Source organism: Vespa crabro, chromosome 2 (genome assembly GCF_910589235.1).
Source record: "Vespa crabro chromosome 2, iyVesCrab1.2, whole genome shotgun sequence".
Classification (NCBI taxonomy): domain Eukaryota; kingdom Metazoa; phylum Arthropoda; class Insecta; order Hymenoptera; family Vespidae; genus Vespa; species Vespa crabro.
Window position 1 is genome coordinate 9,568,477 of NC_060956.1, and position 16,038 is coordinate 9,584,514.

At 28.7% G+C, this 16,038-nt stretch overlaps 2 protein-coding genes and 1 non-coding gene across 3 annotated transcripts in view; 1 reads left to right on the top strand and 2 right to left on the bottom strand.

Annotated features, from left to right (window-relative positions):
- Nucleotides 1–13,421, bottom strand: part of LOC124421713 (prolyl 4-hydroxylase subunit alpha-2) — a 309,909-nt gene extending 296,488 nt beyond the window's left edge. The window contains exons 1-2 of the mRNA XM_046957218.1: nt 13,355–13,421; nt 12,466–12,642 (exon numbers count right to left, since the gene is read on the bottom strand). The gene's annotated coding sequence lies outside the window, so the exon portion shown is untranslated. The remainder of the gene's footprint in view (nt 1–12,465; nt 12,643–13,354) is intronic.
- Trnay-gua lies at nt 11,404–11,499 on the bottom strand. Its single transcript has 2 exons — nt 11,463–11,499; nt 11,404–11,439 (listed from the first exon to the last, which is right to left on the bottom strand). It is a non-coding gene; the product is annotated as a tRNA-Tyr (tRNA).
- A 367-nt stretch (nt 13,422–13,788) lies between the features above and the next one.
- On the top strand, nt 13,789–15,724 carry LOC124421715. Its single transcript, XM_046957220.1, has 4 exons — nt 13,789–14,345; nt 14,443–14,568; nt 14,659–14,850; nt 14,921–15,724. Exons 1-4 carry the CDS (start codon nt 14,207–14,209, stop codon nt 15,622–15,624), a joined length of 1,161 nt encoding a protein of 386 aa, XP_046813176.1. The 5' UTR covers nt 13,789–14,206; the 3' UTR covers nt 15,625–15,724.
- The last annotated feature ends 314 nt before the right edge of the window (nt 15,725–16,038 follow it).

Consider the following 16,038-nt stretch of genomic DNA (forward strand, 5'->3'; position numbering starts at 1 on the left):
ATCCTCGTAGACGATTCGGAAATATCACGAAGAAAGGTGGCTTGGCAAAGTATCGTGACTTTATTTTGTCCCTTCCTTTCCTTCGATGAAGTCATTTAATAGTTCGTTTTCCAATTTCAATGCCAGCCATCAAAAAGACATAACGACGTTGTGTCTCACTCGACTGGTCTACGATTTCTTTTCGAAAAATAAAATTAAATATTCGATATTTTTATTACCTATTACTACTTTTTTGTCAGAAAAAGGAAAATGAACAAAAATACAAAAATAGAAAGAAAATTGAAAGAACTTCATAATTAATACATTTTAATCGATTCGATAATAGAGATATTATTAAAACATGCAAAATATTTTCACAAACGAACGTCGAAGAAGTAATTGTTTGAAATCAATTCTAAAGAACTTCATTTCTTATAATTAATAATTTCAATATTCGACGTGTAATCGCATAAAATAGAACATCGCTTATATAAGAAACTGGAATAACGGTATAAATCACAGAATAGGAGAAAACTTAAATAAATTCAATGAAATCAATGAAATCTCAGCCACTGTAAAAGGTCATAATGCCAATTAAATACGCGAATTATCTCCAAGTCGATCACGTATTCCCGGTTTTCTTCTTTTTAATCATCAGGATTCACGAAGAAATCCAACACGATCCTGAAGATCACGAGGCGCCATAAAATGTGACTTTAGTGAGATTCAATGACCGAATAAAGCGTACACCGACGTTGCTGGCACGCTCGTATAACTACTCTTGGCACAAGAGACCAAAATGAAACGGGGCGTGACCGAGAAGAGAAATCACATTTGCCAAAGAAGCCGATACTCTACGAACCCTTACTTCCCATCTTCACGAAAATGCAACGATATATTTAACATCTAAATTTTTTTAAATATTACGTTATTCATTTTGTTATACTGTTATAGTCTAATAACTTTTAATCACATCTTTGAACTATGTGAAAAAATATGTTTATTTTAAAGAAAAGAATTACTAAAATATAACATATAATACACAATAAAAGAACACTTATCTTATTTATTCCTCAACCATTTCGTCTTTAAGTTTCCTTGTTTTGTTTTCTTTCTTTCATTGAATTTCTATATATACATATGTATGTATGTATGTATGTATGTATGTATGTATGTATATGTATATATATATATATATATATATATATATATATATATATATACGTGTGTGTATATGTATGATTTGTAATATAATTCTCTATAATAAAATAACTTGAAATTTTACAAGGAAAGATATCCAAACTGGAAATTTAGAAAATTATGAAACTTTGTGGATACGTAGAGATATATATGTATATGTATTACACAATTCTCTTTTGCTGTTTAAATTCACTCTAAGGAATAAAATCGATACTTGAAAATTCAGCCATTTTCCGATAATTAGCAAATTTTAAAAGATAAAAAAAAGTGAATTCTTTTACTTAGGACTATCATTTGATAAAAGATTTGTCAATTGTTCATAAAATTAACAAAAAGTTGTATTTTTTATATAACTTACATAACTATGAAGCAGCGTAATATTTTTTTTTAATACAAATACAAAATTTATTGTAATGTATGAATTTTGTTTATTAACAATCAAAAAACTTTTGAATTTGTATCATACGTTTGCTGTTTTGTAACATTTATTATAAAATTGTACGAATTATAAACAGAAAATCAAAAGAATTCTTTTCAATAGTTTAAGTTCCTTCTGTATTTCCCTAAATCTTGTTAAGAACCCTGAACATCTTAAGCCCTCCTTTTCCCTTTCCCAATTCAAATATAAGAATAACTTGCACTATCGATTTCAAGTTCCAAGATATTTTCAAATCTATATTAACGCATAATAATTCACTTAGAATATCTTATGAATACGAACAAAAACATAACGAACTAATATATTTCCTGAATTTTAACTTAATAAACAAAATAATGACTCAACGTTATTGTTTAAGATTATTGATCGTTATCTCTTATGATCGTTAAACGAAATATCGTTGCTTGCAATTAACTCGAATTTTATTTATCTAACGACCGGTTAAAATTAATGGCTCGGAACAGAAAGCCGGGGATTAGATTTAATATGAGAATATAACGTGTACAAGTGGTAAGAGACATTTTTCAGCTTACCATAAGCTTCCTCGGTTGTTAAAGTCTGTTAGAATGAATCGAGAGAGGTCATCTACTCGTATACTAATACATACAAAAGTATTTACATAGATATGTATGTATGCTGATAAAAGCTTAGTCATTAATAATCTTTGCGCAGATGTTTCTGCACTGATCTTCGTACTGTCTATGAGTCGTTTATATATAGTATTATCTACGTATAAAAAAGGATTTACAACGTTTTTTTAGAATACCTTACACTAGGATAACTTAGGTACCAACATTGTTGAAATCAATGAATAAAAGAAGAAATCTTAACTGCATTTGTCAGTCTCTCATTGTATATCGTAAGTCGCTAAAGAAAGTTATACAGTAACAACATCGATACATGATCGATTAAAAGATTACATGTGACTTCATTCCGTCTTGTTACGGAGAAAGCAGTCGATATAAAACATTTTCTATGGTATCTAAATGTATTGGAAAGATACAGATCAATCAAAAATTATATCAATAAAGTCGGTTCTTGCAAAAAATAAAAATTATAACACTATGGAAAATATTTATTTTCATTGAAATATTTATGATTTATATTTAAATGAAATATCAATATTTCATTTTTTAATAGAATAAAAAACATAAGTCGTGCCTTGAAAAACAAGCCTTTACATGTATCTAATAGATCAATCACGATCTTTACATGGTTATAAGACAAAGTAATAAAAAGTAAATTCATCAATCCGAAGAATATTTTGATTTGACAATCACGAAAAAGTTATTTGAAAATTCATGCTAGTCTCTTTTTTATTTCATTTAATATTACAGCACAATTTGTATGAACTTACAATTAAAACAACACAATATGAAGATATATGGGTACGCGTGCACTTTAGAGATTCTCACGTAGAAGCTACTTATCATTAAAAAATTTCTGATTTATGTTCATAGAAGATACATAGAACTATATTGGCATACAAACACATACGTATATGAATGTATAATACATGTGTATGTATCAAAACGACAAATCATACGGTTGCTAGATGCTTGTTTAACTTTTCCACGTGCTCAAAATGTATTTTGTATGAGATTCATAAATGAATGTAAATCATAAATGAGAACTCGAAGCAACCCTTTCACCACTGAAGTGTTGATCCAATTATGAAATTATATGTTTTAAACTTGAGGTTAACCTACGAAATGTGTCTCCTCTCTCTCCCCCCTCTCTCCCCCTCTCTCCACCACGAAAAGTTGTCACGATTTTCTACGAAATAAAACGATTACTATTTTCGAACAGTTCAGCGTGATTAAAATCTTAACTAAATCTTCGTAAATTTGCTACGAAAACATTATCTAACTATCGCAAAATAATAAAGCATAACGGAAATAATATCGCGTTTAAAGAATGCATTATAATCACACTTCCCGTCTGAATAAAGAATAACGAGCGAGTGACTCTGAGATAGCATCGATAAAGCCATAAAACTTTGTACCCCTTACATACATATTTCTTTGTCACTTATCCCGCCACCACATTCGTGAGATCTTTATTCGAACATACATACACTTGACTATAACTTATCATTTTTACGATAGACTTACGATGGGTTAGTTTTATTATTCATAGTATTATATTATTAGAAATTATTATTTAAATTAATTTATTTATTACCTATACTTATTATTATGTTATCAAAAAATATGAAGATATAATACGTGATTAAAAAATTTCTTGCACGGTCCTTTATCAATAGATACAAATAAATCTTTCAAGTAACGATAATAAAATTGACTATTTAAAGCTATCTAACTTGAGTAATACATAGAGAAATCGATTGAATATCATACATAAATCTGATAAAGGGATTTAGTTTATCATTGCAAGATTTACTTCATTGAAATGTACGGAATGAACCATAACTCTTGAAGAGACAGATAGACAGACAGACAGACCGAGAGAGAGAGAGAGAGAGAGAGAGAGAGAGAAAGAGAGAGATATGTAAGCTGGTCATAGTTATTACTCGAGTGCACATCTCGAACGATGGATTCTCGTAAGTTACCAGTCGGAGGATATTAACATAGCGACTCTCTATATGCAGTAATCGTGCAAGTATAACAAACTGGCCTTTCAATAGAGAGAACTAATAGCAGAACTCGACAGAGTTTCGGCGACACGAGGCAGCACCTACCCTCAGGGAGTTTCTACGTACACAACATTGGTGTCTCCATAATTCATGTACCTAGGAATCGAGTATAGAGGCGTCTCGCTCTCCAACCGAATCTCAACGTAAATAATATCTTTCAACGAGTACGACGAAGCCGACGTGGCATACTCGTAAATCAACATCCGCGATACTGTCCTTGAACAGGAAGACCAACTACTATCAAAATCTTTCATACCAAGAAAGAGTAACATCGTTCATAAATCATTTCTAGAACAATCGATGCAATCAATGCAATCAATGCCACTGTGATACTTTTTTATGAATTTATGTTTATGTAGTTTTTTCAATTTAATTTTATAGATTTTTTAAAAAGAACTTCTGATCGTACTAATGCTTCAATTTGAATAGAGATACTAATTTAGAATCTATGATATTTTGAAGTAATACAACTTTTTATCACGACTTGACCTATATAAAAAGCAAATATAGATAAGTAAATATGTACTTTATAAAATAATGCTTTTTATAAAATTAAATACGCTAATTAAATACGTGCTTTGGAAAATTTTCAAAGTAATATTTTCTTTAAAATTTATTCATATCCATTAGAGTGATTCTTCGAATTTTCTATTTTTATTTATTTTTATTCCTTTTTTTATAGACTGTTTATGGTCGCAGCAACATCAGTTGTAATGTCTTAATCTGTGATTGTTTTCCTATTTCATTCGATTTATTTAAACATTCTTTAAATCTGAAAGACATATTAAATCTTAATTTAATCTTAAATAATTTAATTAATCAGATTTTACAAACAGATGATATTTAACAAACATGAATTCATTAAAATGTAAAAATAATTCAATAAATATTTTATCCTATTAAAGGTCATCTCATATGTTTTATATCATTGATCGCACTAAAATATAACATTATATTTTCCAATAGAAACAAGTTAGCACGTTTATGCAATTCTGACAGTTTATTTACCACCATTTCCATGACGCTATGAATTTATGAAATCCCTACTGGGATTTATACCACACGAATCGATCAAAATCGTGAGTATCGCGTTGACCATACATGACAAGCGAAAAATGATAATGAGTGTGCGGTTATCCAAGAGATAAATGAAAATTTATGACAAAGTCACGGAGATTCAGATGGCAACCAACCCCGTTCCCGATTGTTGTTCATGTCTATTTTACGTCCGATGGAAATGGACAAACGATGAAATTTGTGGCTGCGCGTGCTTCAACCGGCAGTCAAACGAATCAGCAGATAGGAAGGAGTTATTGCGTGACACCTATCGAATAGTTTACGCTCAAAGTTTCAACGCAGAATTTCGTTGACGGTAACGGGATACGTCGTTTGAAATGACTAGAGCGGAATCAAACGGATCGCGTTTTACCTAGCGATTGAACGATTCTTCTCTTTGTTTCTCTCTCTCTCTCTCTCTCTCTCTCTCTCTCTCTCTCTCTCTCTCTCTCTCTCTCTCTCTCTTTCTCTCTTTCTCTCTCTATTTATCTATCTATCTATCTCTATCTCTCTCTTTCTTTCCTTGTCTCTTTTTCGTCACATTCTACTCTTTGTCCTTGTTGCTCGACAAAAATTGTACAATAGAACAAATTAAAACATGAACACATTTCTGAGTACCATCCCGATTTGAGTTGTTCATTATTTTAAAATTGTGAGTCAAACATAATCAAAATTTAGAAGAAAACTTTGTTAAACCATAATTGTATTTTGGTAAAAATTATGAGACGATCTATACAACCATATAGGACAACATTTCTTAATCTGCGGATAGCGTTAAATATTCAATGAGTCCTGATATAATAGTTGCTACATTACGTCAAAGCGAGGAAAGTGATTAATTTGTAAGAAATTTCGAGAAAGATTTCACAGAATTTTCTTGCAAGTTCACGAAAACACCACAATAATATTCGTATCTTTAAAATAATATATAGCGATTCCAATTTATCAGGTTTTTAAAAATTTTATTTTATAAACGTTTGAGTAGTAGTACCATTACGAACAAATGTATTAGACCACACGACAAAAAGGTTGAGAAAAACTGATTTATATTAAACGACAATATATTTCATTCAGTCTACAAATTTTGAATAGATTACTCTGATAAAAAAGTTATTAACTGACATTATGTTCATGAGTTTCAAAGTTTGAAATATTTCGATCATACATGTATATGGAATTTGTTATGGATTGTTTAATCTTTGAATCATTTTGATATCGAAAATCAGATCGAGTTAAAATTATTCGTAGATCTTTGTGACATGCAACATGATTTTTAGTATAAATTTTAAGTCAATCCATCCAATCATTTTGATGCTAAAGTGGATAGACACGTACATACATACATATATATATATATACGCATCGATCGTACATTTCTAGTGTGATATTGGATTTTTCCGACAAGTTCTTGCATACGAGTTTTAACGAGAAATTTACCTTGACAAGACTTACGTACATGTGCTGTCTACATAGCACTACGTTGCACTTCTCTTCTTTTAAAATTTTTTGCAAATTTGCATTCTAAATTTTAAGTAAAAAAAAAACTATTTGTGTTAAAACTTATGAAAACATTATGTCAGAAAGAAATAATTTTATTTTCCAACGGGAGAGTATAAGTACAAAAAAAAAAGAAATACAATTGAATAAATATGTAAAAGAAATTTTATATCTTTAATCTGTTAACGAATTAATTCTTCACGATAATTTAATCTCTTTCGTTATAAAAGAATGAATAATTTATTTGCTTCTCATTTCTATTAAAAAAGCATTAAAATTTCCGATTCTTCTTCTTATGATTCATCAATTTATCTAAAGCTGCCCTTCTTCATTCAGAACATTTTATTTTTAATAATAGTTGTATATTTTTCTATTATATTTTAAGTTTCAATACATTGAATACCGTGGGTGTTACCGATGGTCTGCAAAATCGATTCTAATATTTTTAAGATTACTTTTGTGACATTTTGGAAACTACAAGTATACTTTCTAATGTATAAATAATAAAGTCTCCTGTAAAAGATATATATAATAAATTTTTTCTATATCTCATATCTACAAAAAGTTACGGAAAATATTACATAAATATATAAAATCGATTCGACACTCAACATGTTTTAATAATATTATAATATTTTCTATATAATCAAATAAATTTCATATACATTCATGTTCATTTATTGAAAATCTCCTCGATAAAAAGATTAAATTTGAACAACGACAAAATAAAAAAGCAAAGTAATTATTACGAAAACGCTATGTGAATATTACAAACTACAAAAACAAATTTTTTATCAAAACAAATTCCTTGTTAAAACATGCTTACCAAGACTTGATGGATGATGTACAAGAAAAAGGAAAAATATATATGCACATTGTTTAGAATCCTCTTTCAAGTGCTCGAACAATTTTTTTGAACAATTTTCTGGTTGAAAGATATAAGTGTAAACTAGAAACAGGATTAAAGGGCCTAACGATTCCCAATCCTAGGGAGATTTCGACTAATGGGAATAAACGTGCGAGAATGTAATGTATGCGTGTAAGCACACTATAAATGACAGTAGTCGCGATACGGGCGATATAATCGTGGAAACGAGAAAATTTGTGGTCGCCGTGCGATCGGCTCGAACGTCGAGTGGCTCATACGTGTTCGACTGGCAAAAATCCGTGACCGAGCCCGCATTGCCAACGATCGTCACCAAAATTTATCACCAGCGTCGATGAAGCACCTACCATTATCCTCAACTTCAGTTTGATACGACATTTTATTTGGGAGTTTGGTATTTTTAAAATAGTGAATAAAAGTAATCAAAAAATGAGAATCAAAAAAGTTGATTTCATTGATTCAATTCAAATTCAAATTGAAAAACGTGACATTTTGAACAAAATATATTTGTAACAATTATTGTTAACTCTGATAACTTTATTATTAAAAATATCTTATTTATTATAATTGTTATATTTTTTTTTATTAGTATAGTCAACCATGACGGACAATTAAGATTTAAAAAAATATTTTTGTACTTAAGCATTCGTGTTATTCGTCAGATTATATGTGACGTTCTATGATTCGAAAGGTGAAATAAACATTTTTTCATTCGCTCTATCATCGATTGTTTGGGAAAGTGTAAAAAATTGCTTCAGATATCATTCATGTATCAGAAGATCGAGAAACATTGGAATTTACGAAATAAAATTTTTTTTCATAACCAAATTTCGAATTATACTTTTATTATTTGTATTATTTATTGCAGTTATAGAATTATTCATTTAAGAAAAAAATATATTTATACATATACTAAGATATGTATAAATTAAACTATTTTACATAAATAAAAAAAAATAAAAATAAATATTTCATTATTCCATTAAGATCAATTATCTTATTGTAGATTTTTTTTTATAACTTCTAGCTAATGCATAATATATATAATATATAAATCGAATTTTAATATCTTTCAAAAATTGACACCATTATACTATCTTATTAAAATCACTTATCTTAAGATATACATTATGCAGAAATATCTTATTGAAAGATATTTTTATAACAACTTCTGGTTAATCTATTTATATCATTACGAAGTTAAAAATAAAAATTCGTAAAAAAAAAAATTTTATTTCGTAAGAAAAAAAAGAAAATAAAAAAAGAACTAACGAACTCAAACGACCGATACGAATCGTAATTTGTTCTAAGGCTCGTTAATCCGTAAATGAGAGAAACCAGCGTATAACATCGTAGTCACGAACGTAATCGAGCGTTAAAAGTTTCGTAGCGTCTCCGTGATGAGATAGAAACGAGCAGCCACGCGCGCAAAACGGTTCAATTTGTCCAACTTGATTCTACTGCCCCTTCTTCGCGTTCGCAACGAAGCTATGCACAGCTTTCAAACCAAGTTCGAACTGGGAGAAACGGGCTAGCTAGGCTGGCACAAAACGGGCACTACTATTGTTATTCAAATGATCAGAAGGAGATGAACAACCACGAGCGACGATTTTCCGGCCGAAAATGCTAATAACCTAGACGCAACGTTGGACAAATATTTGACGACCAGGACTCTCGGATTAATGCGCCGTGTTAATGCCAATTTTCGATAATTCGATAATAACGTCGTATCGTTATTACCCGTTGCATTTGAATATTGTTCGAAAACTTTAAATGGCTATTTAACGATTTGATATTTTTTTTTTTTTTTTTTCATAAATTCACAAATCCCATCGCTCTTTTTCTCTTATCATTTTCCCATTTCACAACATTTAAACTTATATTTTTAGTTGTACTAACCGAGCTTTCCAAGACTTTAAAGATGCTTTTTAAACTTCGGAGCGACTCTTTAAGATTTCATGATTTTAAAAACTCTCAAGAATGGTCTTTTCGCGATCAGAACAGCATTCCCTTCTCTCTCTCTCTCTCTCTCTCTCTCTCTCTCTCTCTCTCTCTCTCTCTCTCTCTCTCTCTCTCTCTCTCTTAATTTCACTTCATTCACAAAAAAGTTTTCTATTTCTTACTGGAAAGAAGAAAAGTAATTCTTGCTAAAGTAATAAATATTATAAATGTTAAAAGGCAGTTATCCCTTTAAAGCTCGACAAATAACCTTTATTATAAAAGATAATAAAGATTGAATGGGTCGATAATCATATTACATATAGAATCTATGGTATCGTCTATCGTGTCAGTTTTATCAGACGAATTCGTTACATAAGTTTCAACATTCAAGATTATTTAGATACCGCGATATTAAACCTAAAATTATAAAAATATATTTATAATCGATAATGTTATCGCAAAATTTATATCCATTTCATTATTAACTTGATTTAAAATGTTACAAGAAATACAGTGTACGATCGTAATCCAAAGAAATCATCATTGATCTTAAATTTACCATCTTTTCTTGTTCAGTTAATTTGTTAACAAACAAGAAGATCATGTTACCAAAGATTACGATGATGTGATGAAATGAGAAGAAATAAAAAGGGATACAGAATGAAAAAGAAAGAAAGAGAGAAGGAAAATCAGACAATCGAAACGTATGCTCCTGCGATCGTAAGTTATCGGTTAGGTATCAAGCGTAACACCTTCCGTTGTGCAATAATTTATCGAGGGTGTATCGGCGAGCACACAATGTACCAATTTGGTACATATAATACCACTCTCGCGCGCTTGAGGTAGCAATAAATACGGGGAGAGTAGTAATAAATTATGGTGCAGGTAAAGGACGATTAGAAGACAGGCTATAAATTAACGCGGATATATACTGCAGCCTACGATGCGATATCTTATATGTAGGTGTATACCACGCTCGATAACCTAAGGAGTAAAATTTTTTTCTTAATATTTCCTTCTTTCAGTAAAATATCCGATAAATAATCACTAGTAATCGAACTTTCGATCCTTATTAAAAATTAACAAATTTAATAAAATTTTATAATAGTTATATAAAAGTAATCAAATATTATTTAATATATATGCCAATTATGTATTATAATTATTAATAATCATGCTAAATAACATTATTATATGTAATTTTAAATAAATTATAATATATATATATATATATATATATATATATATATATATATACACATATTGTGAATGAAACTTTTTAAAAATCTAAGATCAATATCCATCGACAAATGCTTCGCAAATCTATCGATAAATTTCCAAGTAAAAACACGTTATTATTATACCAGATGTAACCCCTTATTAAGTGATCATGCAAATGAAATGCCACGTTATCGCTCACATTGCGGAGATAACTGCATCTAATATGCCTAGATTCTTCCAGGTGGCAGCAACTATTGGATATGCAATCGTGAAAACTCGTATAACACAAGGTAATATTTGTTAAATAAATATTTGAAAATAGAAAAGTATCGTAGTTATTTTCTTTCAAACTATCTATTTTTTTTTTTAAGTATTAATATTTTGTGAAATATGCATTTTATCGACTATAATCAATTTTATAAAAAATAAATATTTAAGTAATATTTAAAAATGTTTATGAATAAATAAAACGCTTGATCACTTGAATGATATATGAAAAATATTTAAAGTATTCGGAAAAAAAAAGCTTCCTTCGAGCCGGATTTGAACCAGCGACCTATGGATGTCTCTCTTAAATTTAATACCAACTACAGTCCACCGCTCTACCAACTGAGCTATCGAAGGAGTTATGAAGACGAGGAAATTTAATCAATATATGACAAGTTACATTATTCTTATTAATTTTTTACATCTTGCATTTAACACACGACAAAATTCTTATATAAACAGAAATAAATAAAATAATACTATTCTTTTATATATACTTTATAATCAAGATTTATCGAATAGATATTATTTGAAAGAGAAAACAAGCATGATTTCTAAAGAATCAAAACCTTTTTCAGTCATTGTCCTTGAATATAAATGTAAAAGTTATATTGAGCGTACTATATGAGCGTTCTCTCTCTCTCTCTCTCTCTCTCTCTCTCTCTCTCTCTCTCTCTCTCTCTCTCTCTCTCTCTCTCTCTCTCTCTTTCTCTCTCTCTCTCTCTCTCTCTCTTGCGGTATTAAGTATTTCCTTTGATTCTTAATGATTTCAAATTTTACGAATTTTTTCTATAATATTTCACGAATATTCATCAAATTTTACTTATTTCTTTTTTAAAATTTTATTCAACTATCGTATCGTATTACAACAAAATTCATACATCATCACGTACTACATCACGAATTAAGAAAAGACTAAGGATATTCTCGTCTTACTTTGATCATTATTATTTAAAAAATAACAAATATATAAAAATTGGTATCATTTTCTCAAATAATATTAATAATTCATGTATAGAGAATGATACATATATATTTTCTACTTGAAAAAAAAGTATAAAAATAAATTCGAAGTACAGGGTTCGACGAGTATATGTATAGCGTTTCATCAAGGGAAGGATAGGTACGACGTTTTCTCGAACAGCTGATCAATTCGATAACTCATCGACTTTAAACAATGATAAATCGTCGAATTTCGAAACCATGTTGATTAAAAAGAATACAATAGTACTAATTATGTGACAATTGTCTTGGAACATACTAAATTGGTATCTTAATTCGCAAAGATGCAAAAACGAAAGTGATAACCTAAAAAATACTCACCGGAGATGTAGGTTATTATAAAATATCAATTAGCTTTTGTTCCAAAGCGCTGCTCAACGTCGAACTCGCGACGATCTTCAGATTGGACAGACATGAGTCAGCTCTTGATTACGTCACCTTTGTAAAACGATTCGTCGTAACTTGATGAAGCTTTGTTTACACGCACTGTTCATCGTTCTAAAAAAAAGAAACAACGTGTGACACGCACGAACGGAGACATCTACATTGATCTTATACCGATTGAGAACAATGTAGAAAAAGAAAAACATGCCACCAAACGGTATATTACCGATGTGCATTTCAATTCAAAGATGGCTACAAACAAATTCTTATCGAAGAAATTTTATTCTTTAAATTCATTTAAAAATCCTTTACAATAATATATTCATTTTTTCTCTCTATTCAATATTATATAAGCTAATCCTAAAACAACTTATCTTAAGGTTTTCCTTAAAATAATGTTAATACTAATAGTGTTAATACTATAAATACTAACAAATTATTCCCTGAAAAGTTGTTTTAAAAAATGAAAGAAGTGCCATATTAAATTTGTCGATACTAACGATCTAAGGACAAATAAAAATCGATAAATCAGACAAAAACAAATCGCAAGTTGTGTTATTACTGTTGATAACTTAAAAGAAATATTATTGATGAAAATAGTATTATTGAATAATTTGGTTTTTGATTGTAATATATTAACAAATTTAATCTCATAAAAATCAACTACAGAACGAAACGAATTCAAAATGCATAGTTAAATTATGATCATCGTACGAAACTCTGTTAAAAAGCAATATATTAGATAAAGAATAGAAATAAAATGTATACGAAAGCACAATATTAACAAGTACGAAAGCAAATTAACGGAGAACATACAATCCCATACCATTTCGTTCGAAGACTCTCGAGTACTGCCGAATATTATCGAATTTTTGAGCAAGATCACTTCGCTCCTCTAGCGGCACATCAACTAACAACAATGCTGTAAATTATTTTCTAAATAATCTTGTAAATATACATATTTTCAGACTCATGATATTTATTATTTTAAGAATACTAATGATATTTATTATTTTAAAATCTAATTTTATTTATATAATAAATTGTATAATTAAAAGATGCAAGCTAATATATAATTCAAACGATCAAGGATAAATTAAATTCATACGACCTCGATTAGCATCTAATGCTAATTATTTATTAAATTAGAAAGACAAGAAAAAACAAAATTTTATTTCTACTAGAATTTACATTTCTGTTTATGAAATAAAATAGATGTAATTATATTACCTGGAAATGAATCTAAATTAGATTTTCAATCTTAAAATGAATAGTCTTCGTTAATATAAATGACGTTTATATATAGAAGTTGTATATGTGATATACGATATTATTTTTGCATGTAGATTCGTATTAATTTACTTTGTAATCAGTACAATGGCACAAAAAACTACTGTATTTAGTAGATTTAAAGAAATATCCTGATTATCACTATAATGCAATTTAAAACATAATTCAATAGAACATAACCTAAAATGTAATTAAATAATAGTAAAAGAGAAAGGATAACATTACAGTTTCCTCCATTGATTTATATCTCTGAATTTAATTTTAATAAAAAATGAAGTCTTCAATAAAAATTAAGAGATATGAAAGAATGAATTACATTAAGTAAAACAGGTTAGAATGTTTTTATATGATGTCTATAAACAATTTTAAATGTGCATTATTCTAAACAATGGAAGATACAATAGATCAAAACTTAGCACAAATAGATCCATTAGCAGAGGCTCTCACAAGAAAGGAAATGGAATGGTTTGAGAATAATAAGCAAGTGGAATTAAACCAACAACAATCACAAACCCAGTCGTCTTATTGTAAATATGAAAATAATATATATACATATACAAATATCTCTATGTCTATCTTGATAGATTTGTTTTATTTTATATTACAAATTTTTGTTTGAATTAGTTCAATCTGCTAATTTTACTGAGATAACAAGCAATGCACAATGGTGGAAAAATTCTCCTATTACCTCAATAGATCTACTGTCAGAACACCAAGAGATGTCATCTACAACAACCTTTCCATTACTAAGTATAAAATATTTTATGATTGATATAATTACAGAATATTATAAATTTTATATAATCATTTTACATTCATTTGTAATGAAACGTATTTTAGATGATATACCATCACCTTCAGATGTTGTACAAGAACTAGAACTTAACAATAAAAAGCCTATGAAATCTAAAGAATCGAAAACAGAAAAAAGAAATAAAAATAGTATACAACGAGCTAAACACCCAGAAAGATGGAAAGTAAATATTAAAAAGAATGCGAGATTAAGAGGAGAACAGTATGTTGGAGTTGGAGGTAATTATACATAATTGATATTATAAATTATAATGTACAAGAGAATTGATAAATTTTTTTTCATGCGTAGGAAAGATAGTGCCAGCTAAAACAATGGGACCACCATGCAATTGTCGTATGCATTGCAGTAAAAAAATAGACGAACAAGCACGAGAAGAATTGCATAAAGTATTTTGGAAAACATGTACATGGGAACAAAGAAAGCAATACATTGCACTTTCAGTAAAAGAATCACCTAAACAAAGAACTCGTTGTCGAGGAACTATTAAAGCAGAAGAACGTAGACAAGTTACATTTACCTACTCCTTACTTTTAAAAGGTGATTTTATAACAGTTTGTAAATGTATGTTTTTAAGTACATTCTCGGTATCTGAAAAATTCGTACGACATGCAATGGATAAAAAAAGATCTTCTCCTGGTGGTATTATTGGACCTGATCAAAGAGGAAGACATACGCCAAAGACAAAAAAAAGTGAAGCTGTTAAAGAAAGAATTCGTGAACATATCAAATCATTCCCAATAGAAAGATCAATAAATCCTAAGGACGGAAATGAAAAAAGTTATCTAGATTCTAGGTTGAGTATTGCTACAATGCATAAATCATATGTTTTAAAGTGTCAGGAAGAAGGTGTTCCAGAAAGTGATATTGTAAAAGAAAGTTATTACAGAGAAATGTTTAAAACAGAATTTGATCTATGTTTTAAACGTACCAAAACAAAAGATAAAAAGTTTATTCCTGATATTACTGATAGTAAAACGAAAATAGATAATTAAGATTTATATGTTTTATATAATAAAATGTTTTTTACTTTAAAAAAAACATTTCATTCTTCTCTTATTATTATAATGCAAGTGTAATAAATTCATTAGAAAGATCACATACGAAAATATTTTAAGAAAAAAAATTGTTAAATTTATTTTTTTACCAATTTAAAAAAAGAGTAATAGTAAATATTTCAAATACTGCCAATGTAACAAATATTAAATCTCTTCCAAAATAAATCAAAGTACATAAATAAAATTAAATAAATAAATGTAAATAATATAATAAATACGTGCCTGCAACATCAAATAAAATTTATACTCTATTATTAAGTAAGTAAAATGATCTATTAGTTTATTTTTTCTCTTTTTAATTGGCCTTAACTATAATTATAAAATTATAATAATTGTAAACAATATTGTAAG

Coding starts and splice junctions, on each gene's coding strand:
- LOC124421715 (XM_046957220.1), top strand. CDS start 14,207: ATGGAAGATACAATAGATCAAAACTTAGCACAAATAGATCCATTAGCA. Junction 14,569..14,658: donor AACAACCTTTCCATTACTAA/GTATAAAATATT, acceptor AACGTATTTTAG/ATGATATACCATCACCTTCA. Junction 14,851..14,920: donor ACAGTATGTTGGAGTTGGAG/GTAATTATACAT, acceptor TTTCATGCGTAG/GAAAGATAGTGCCAGCTAAA.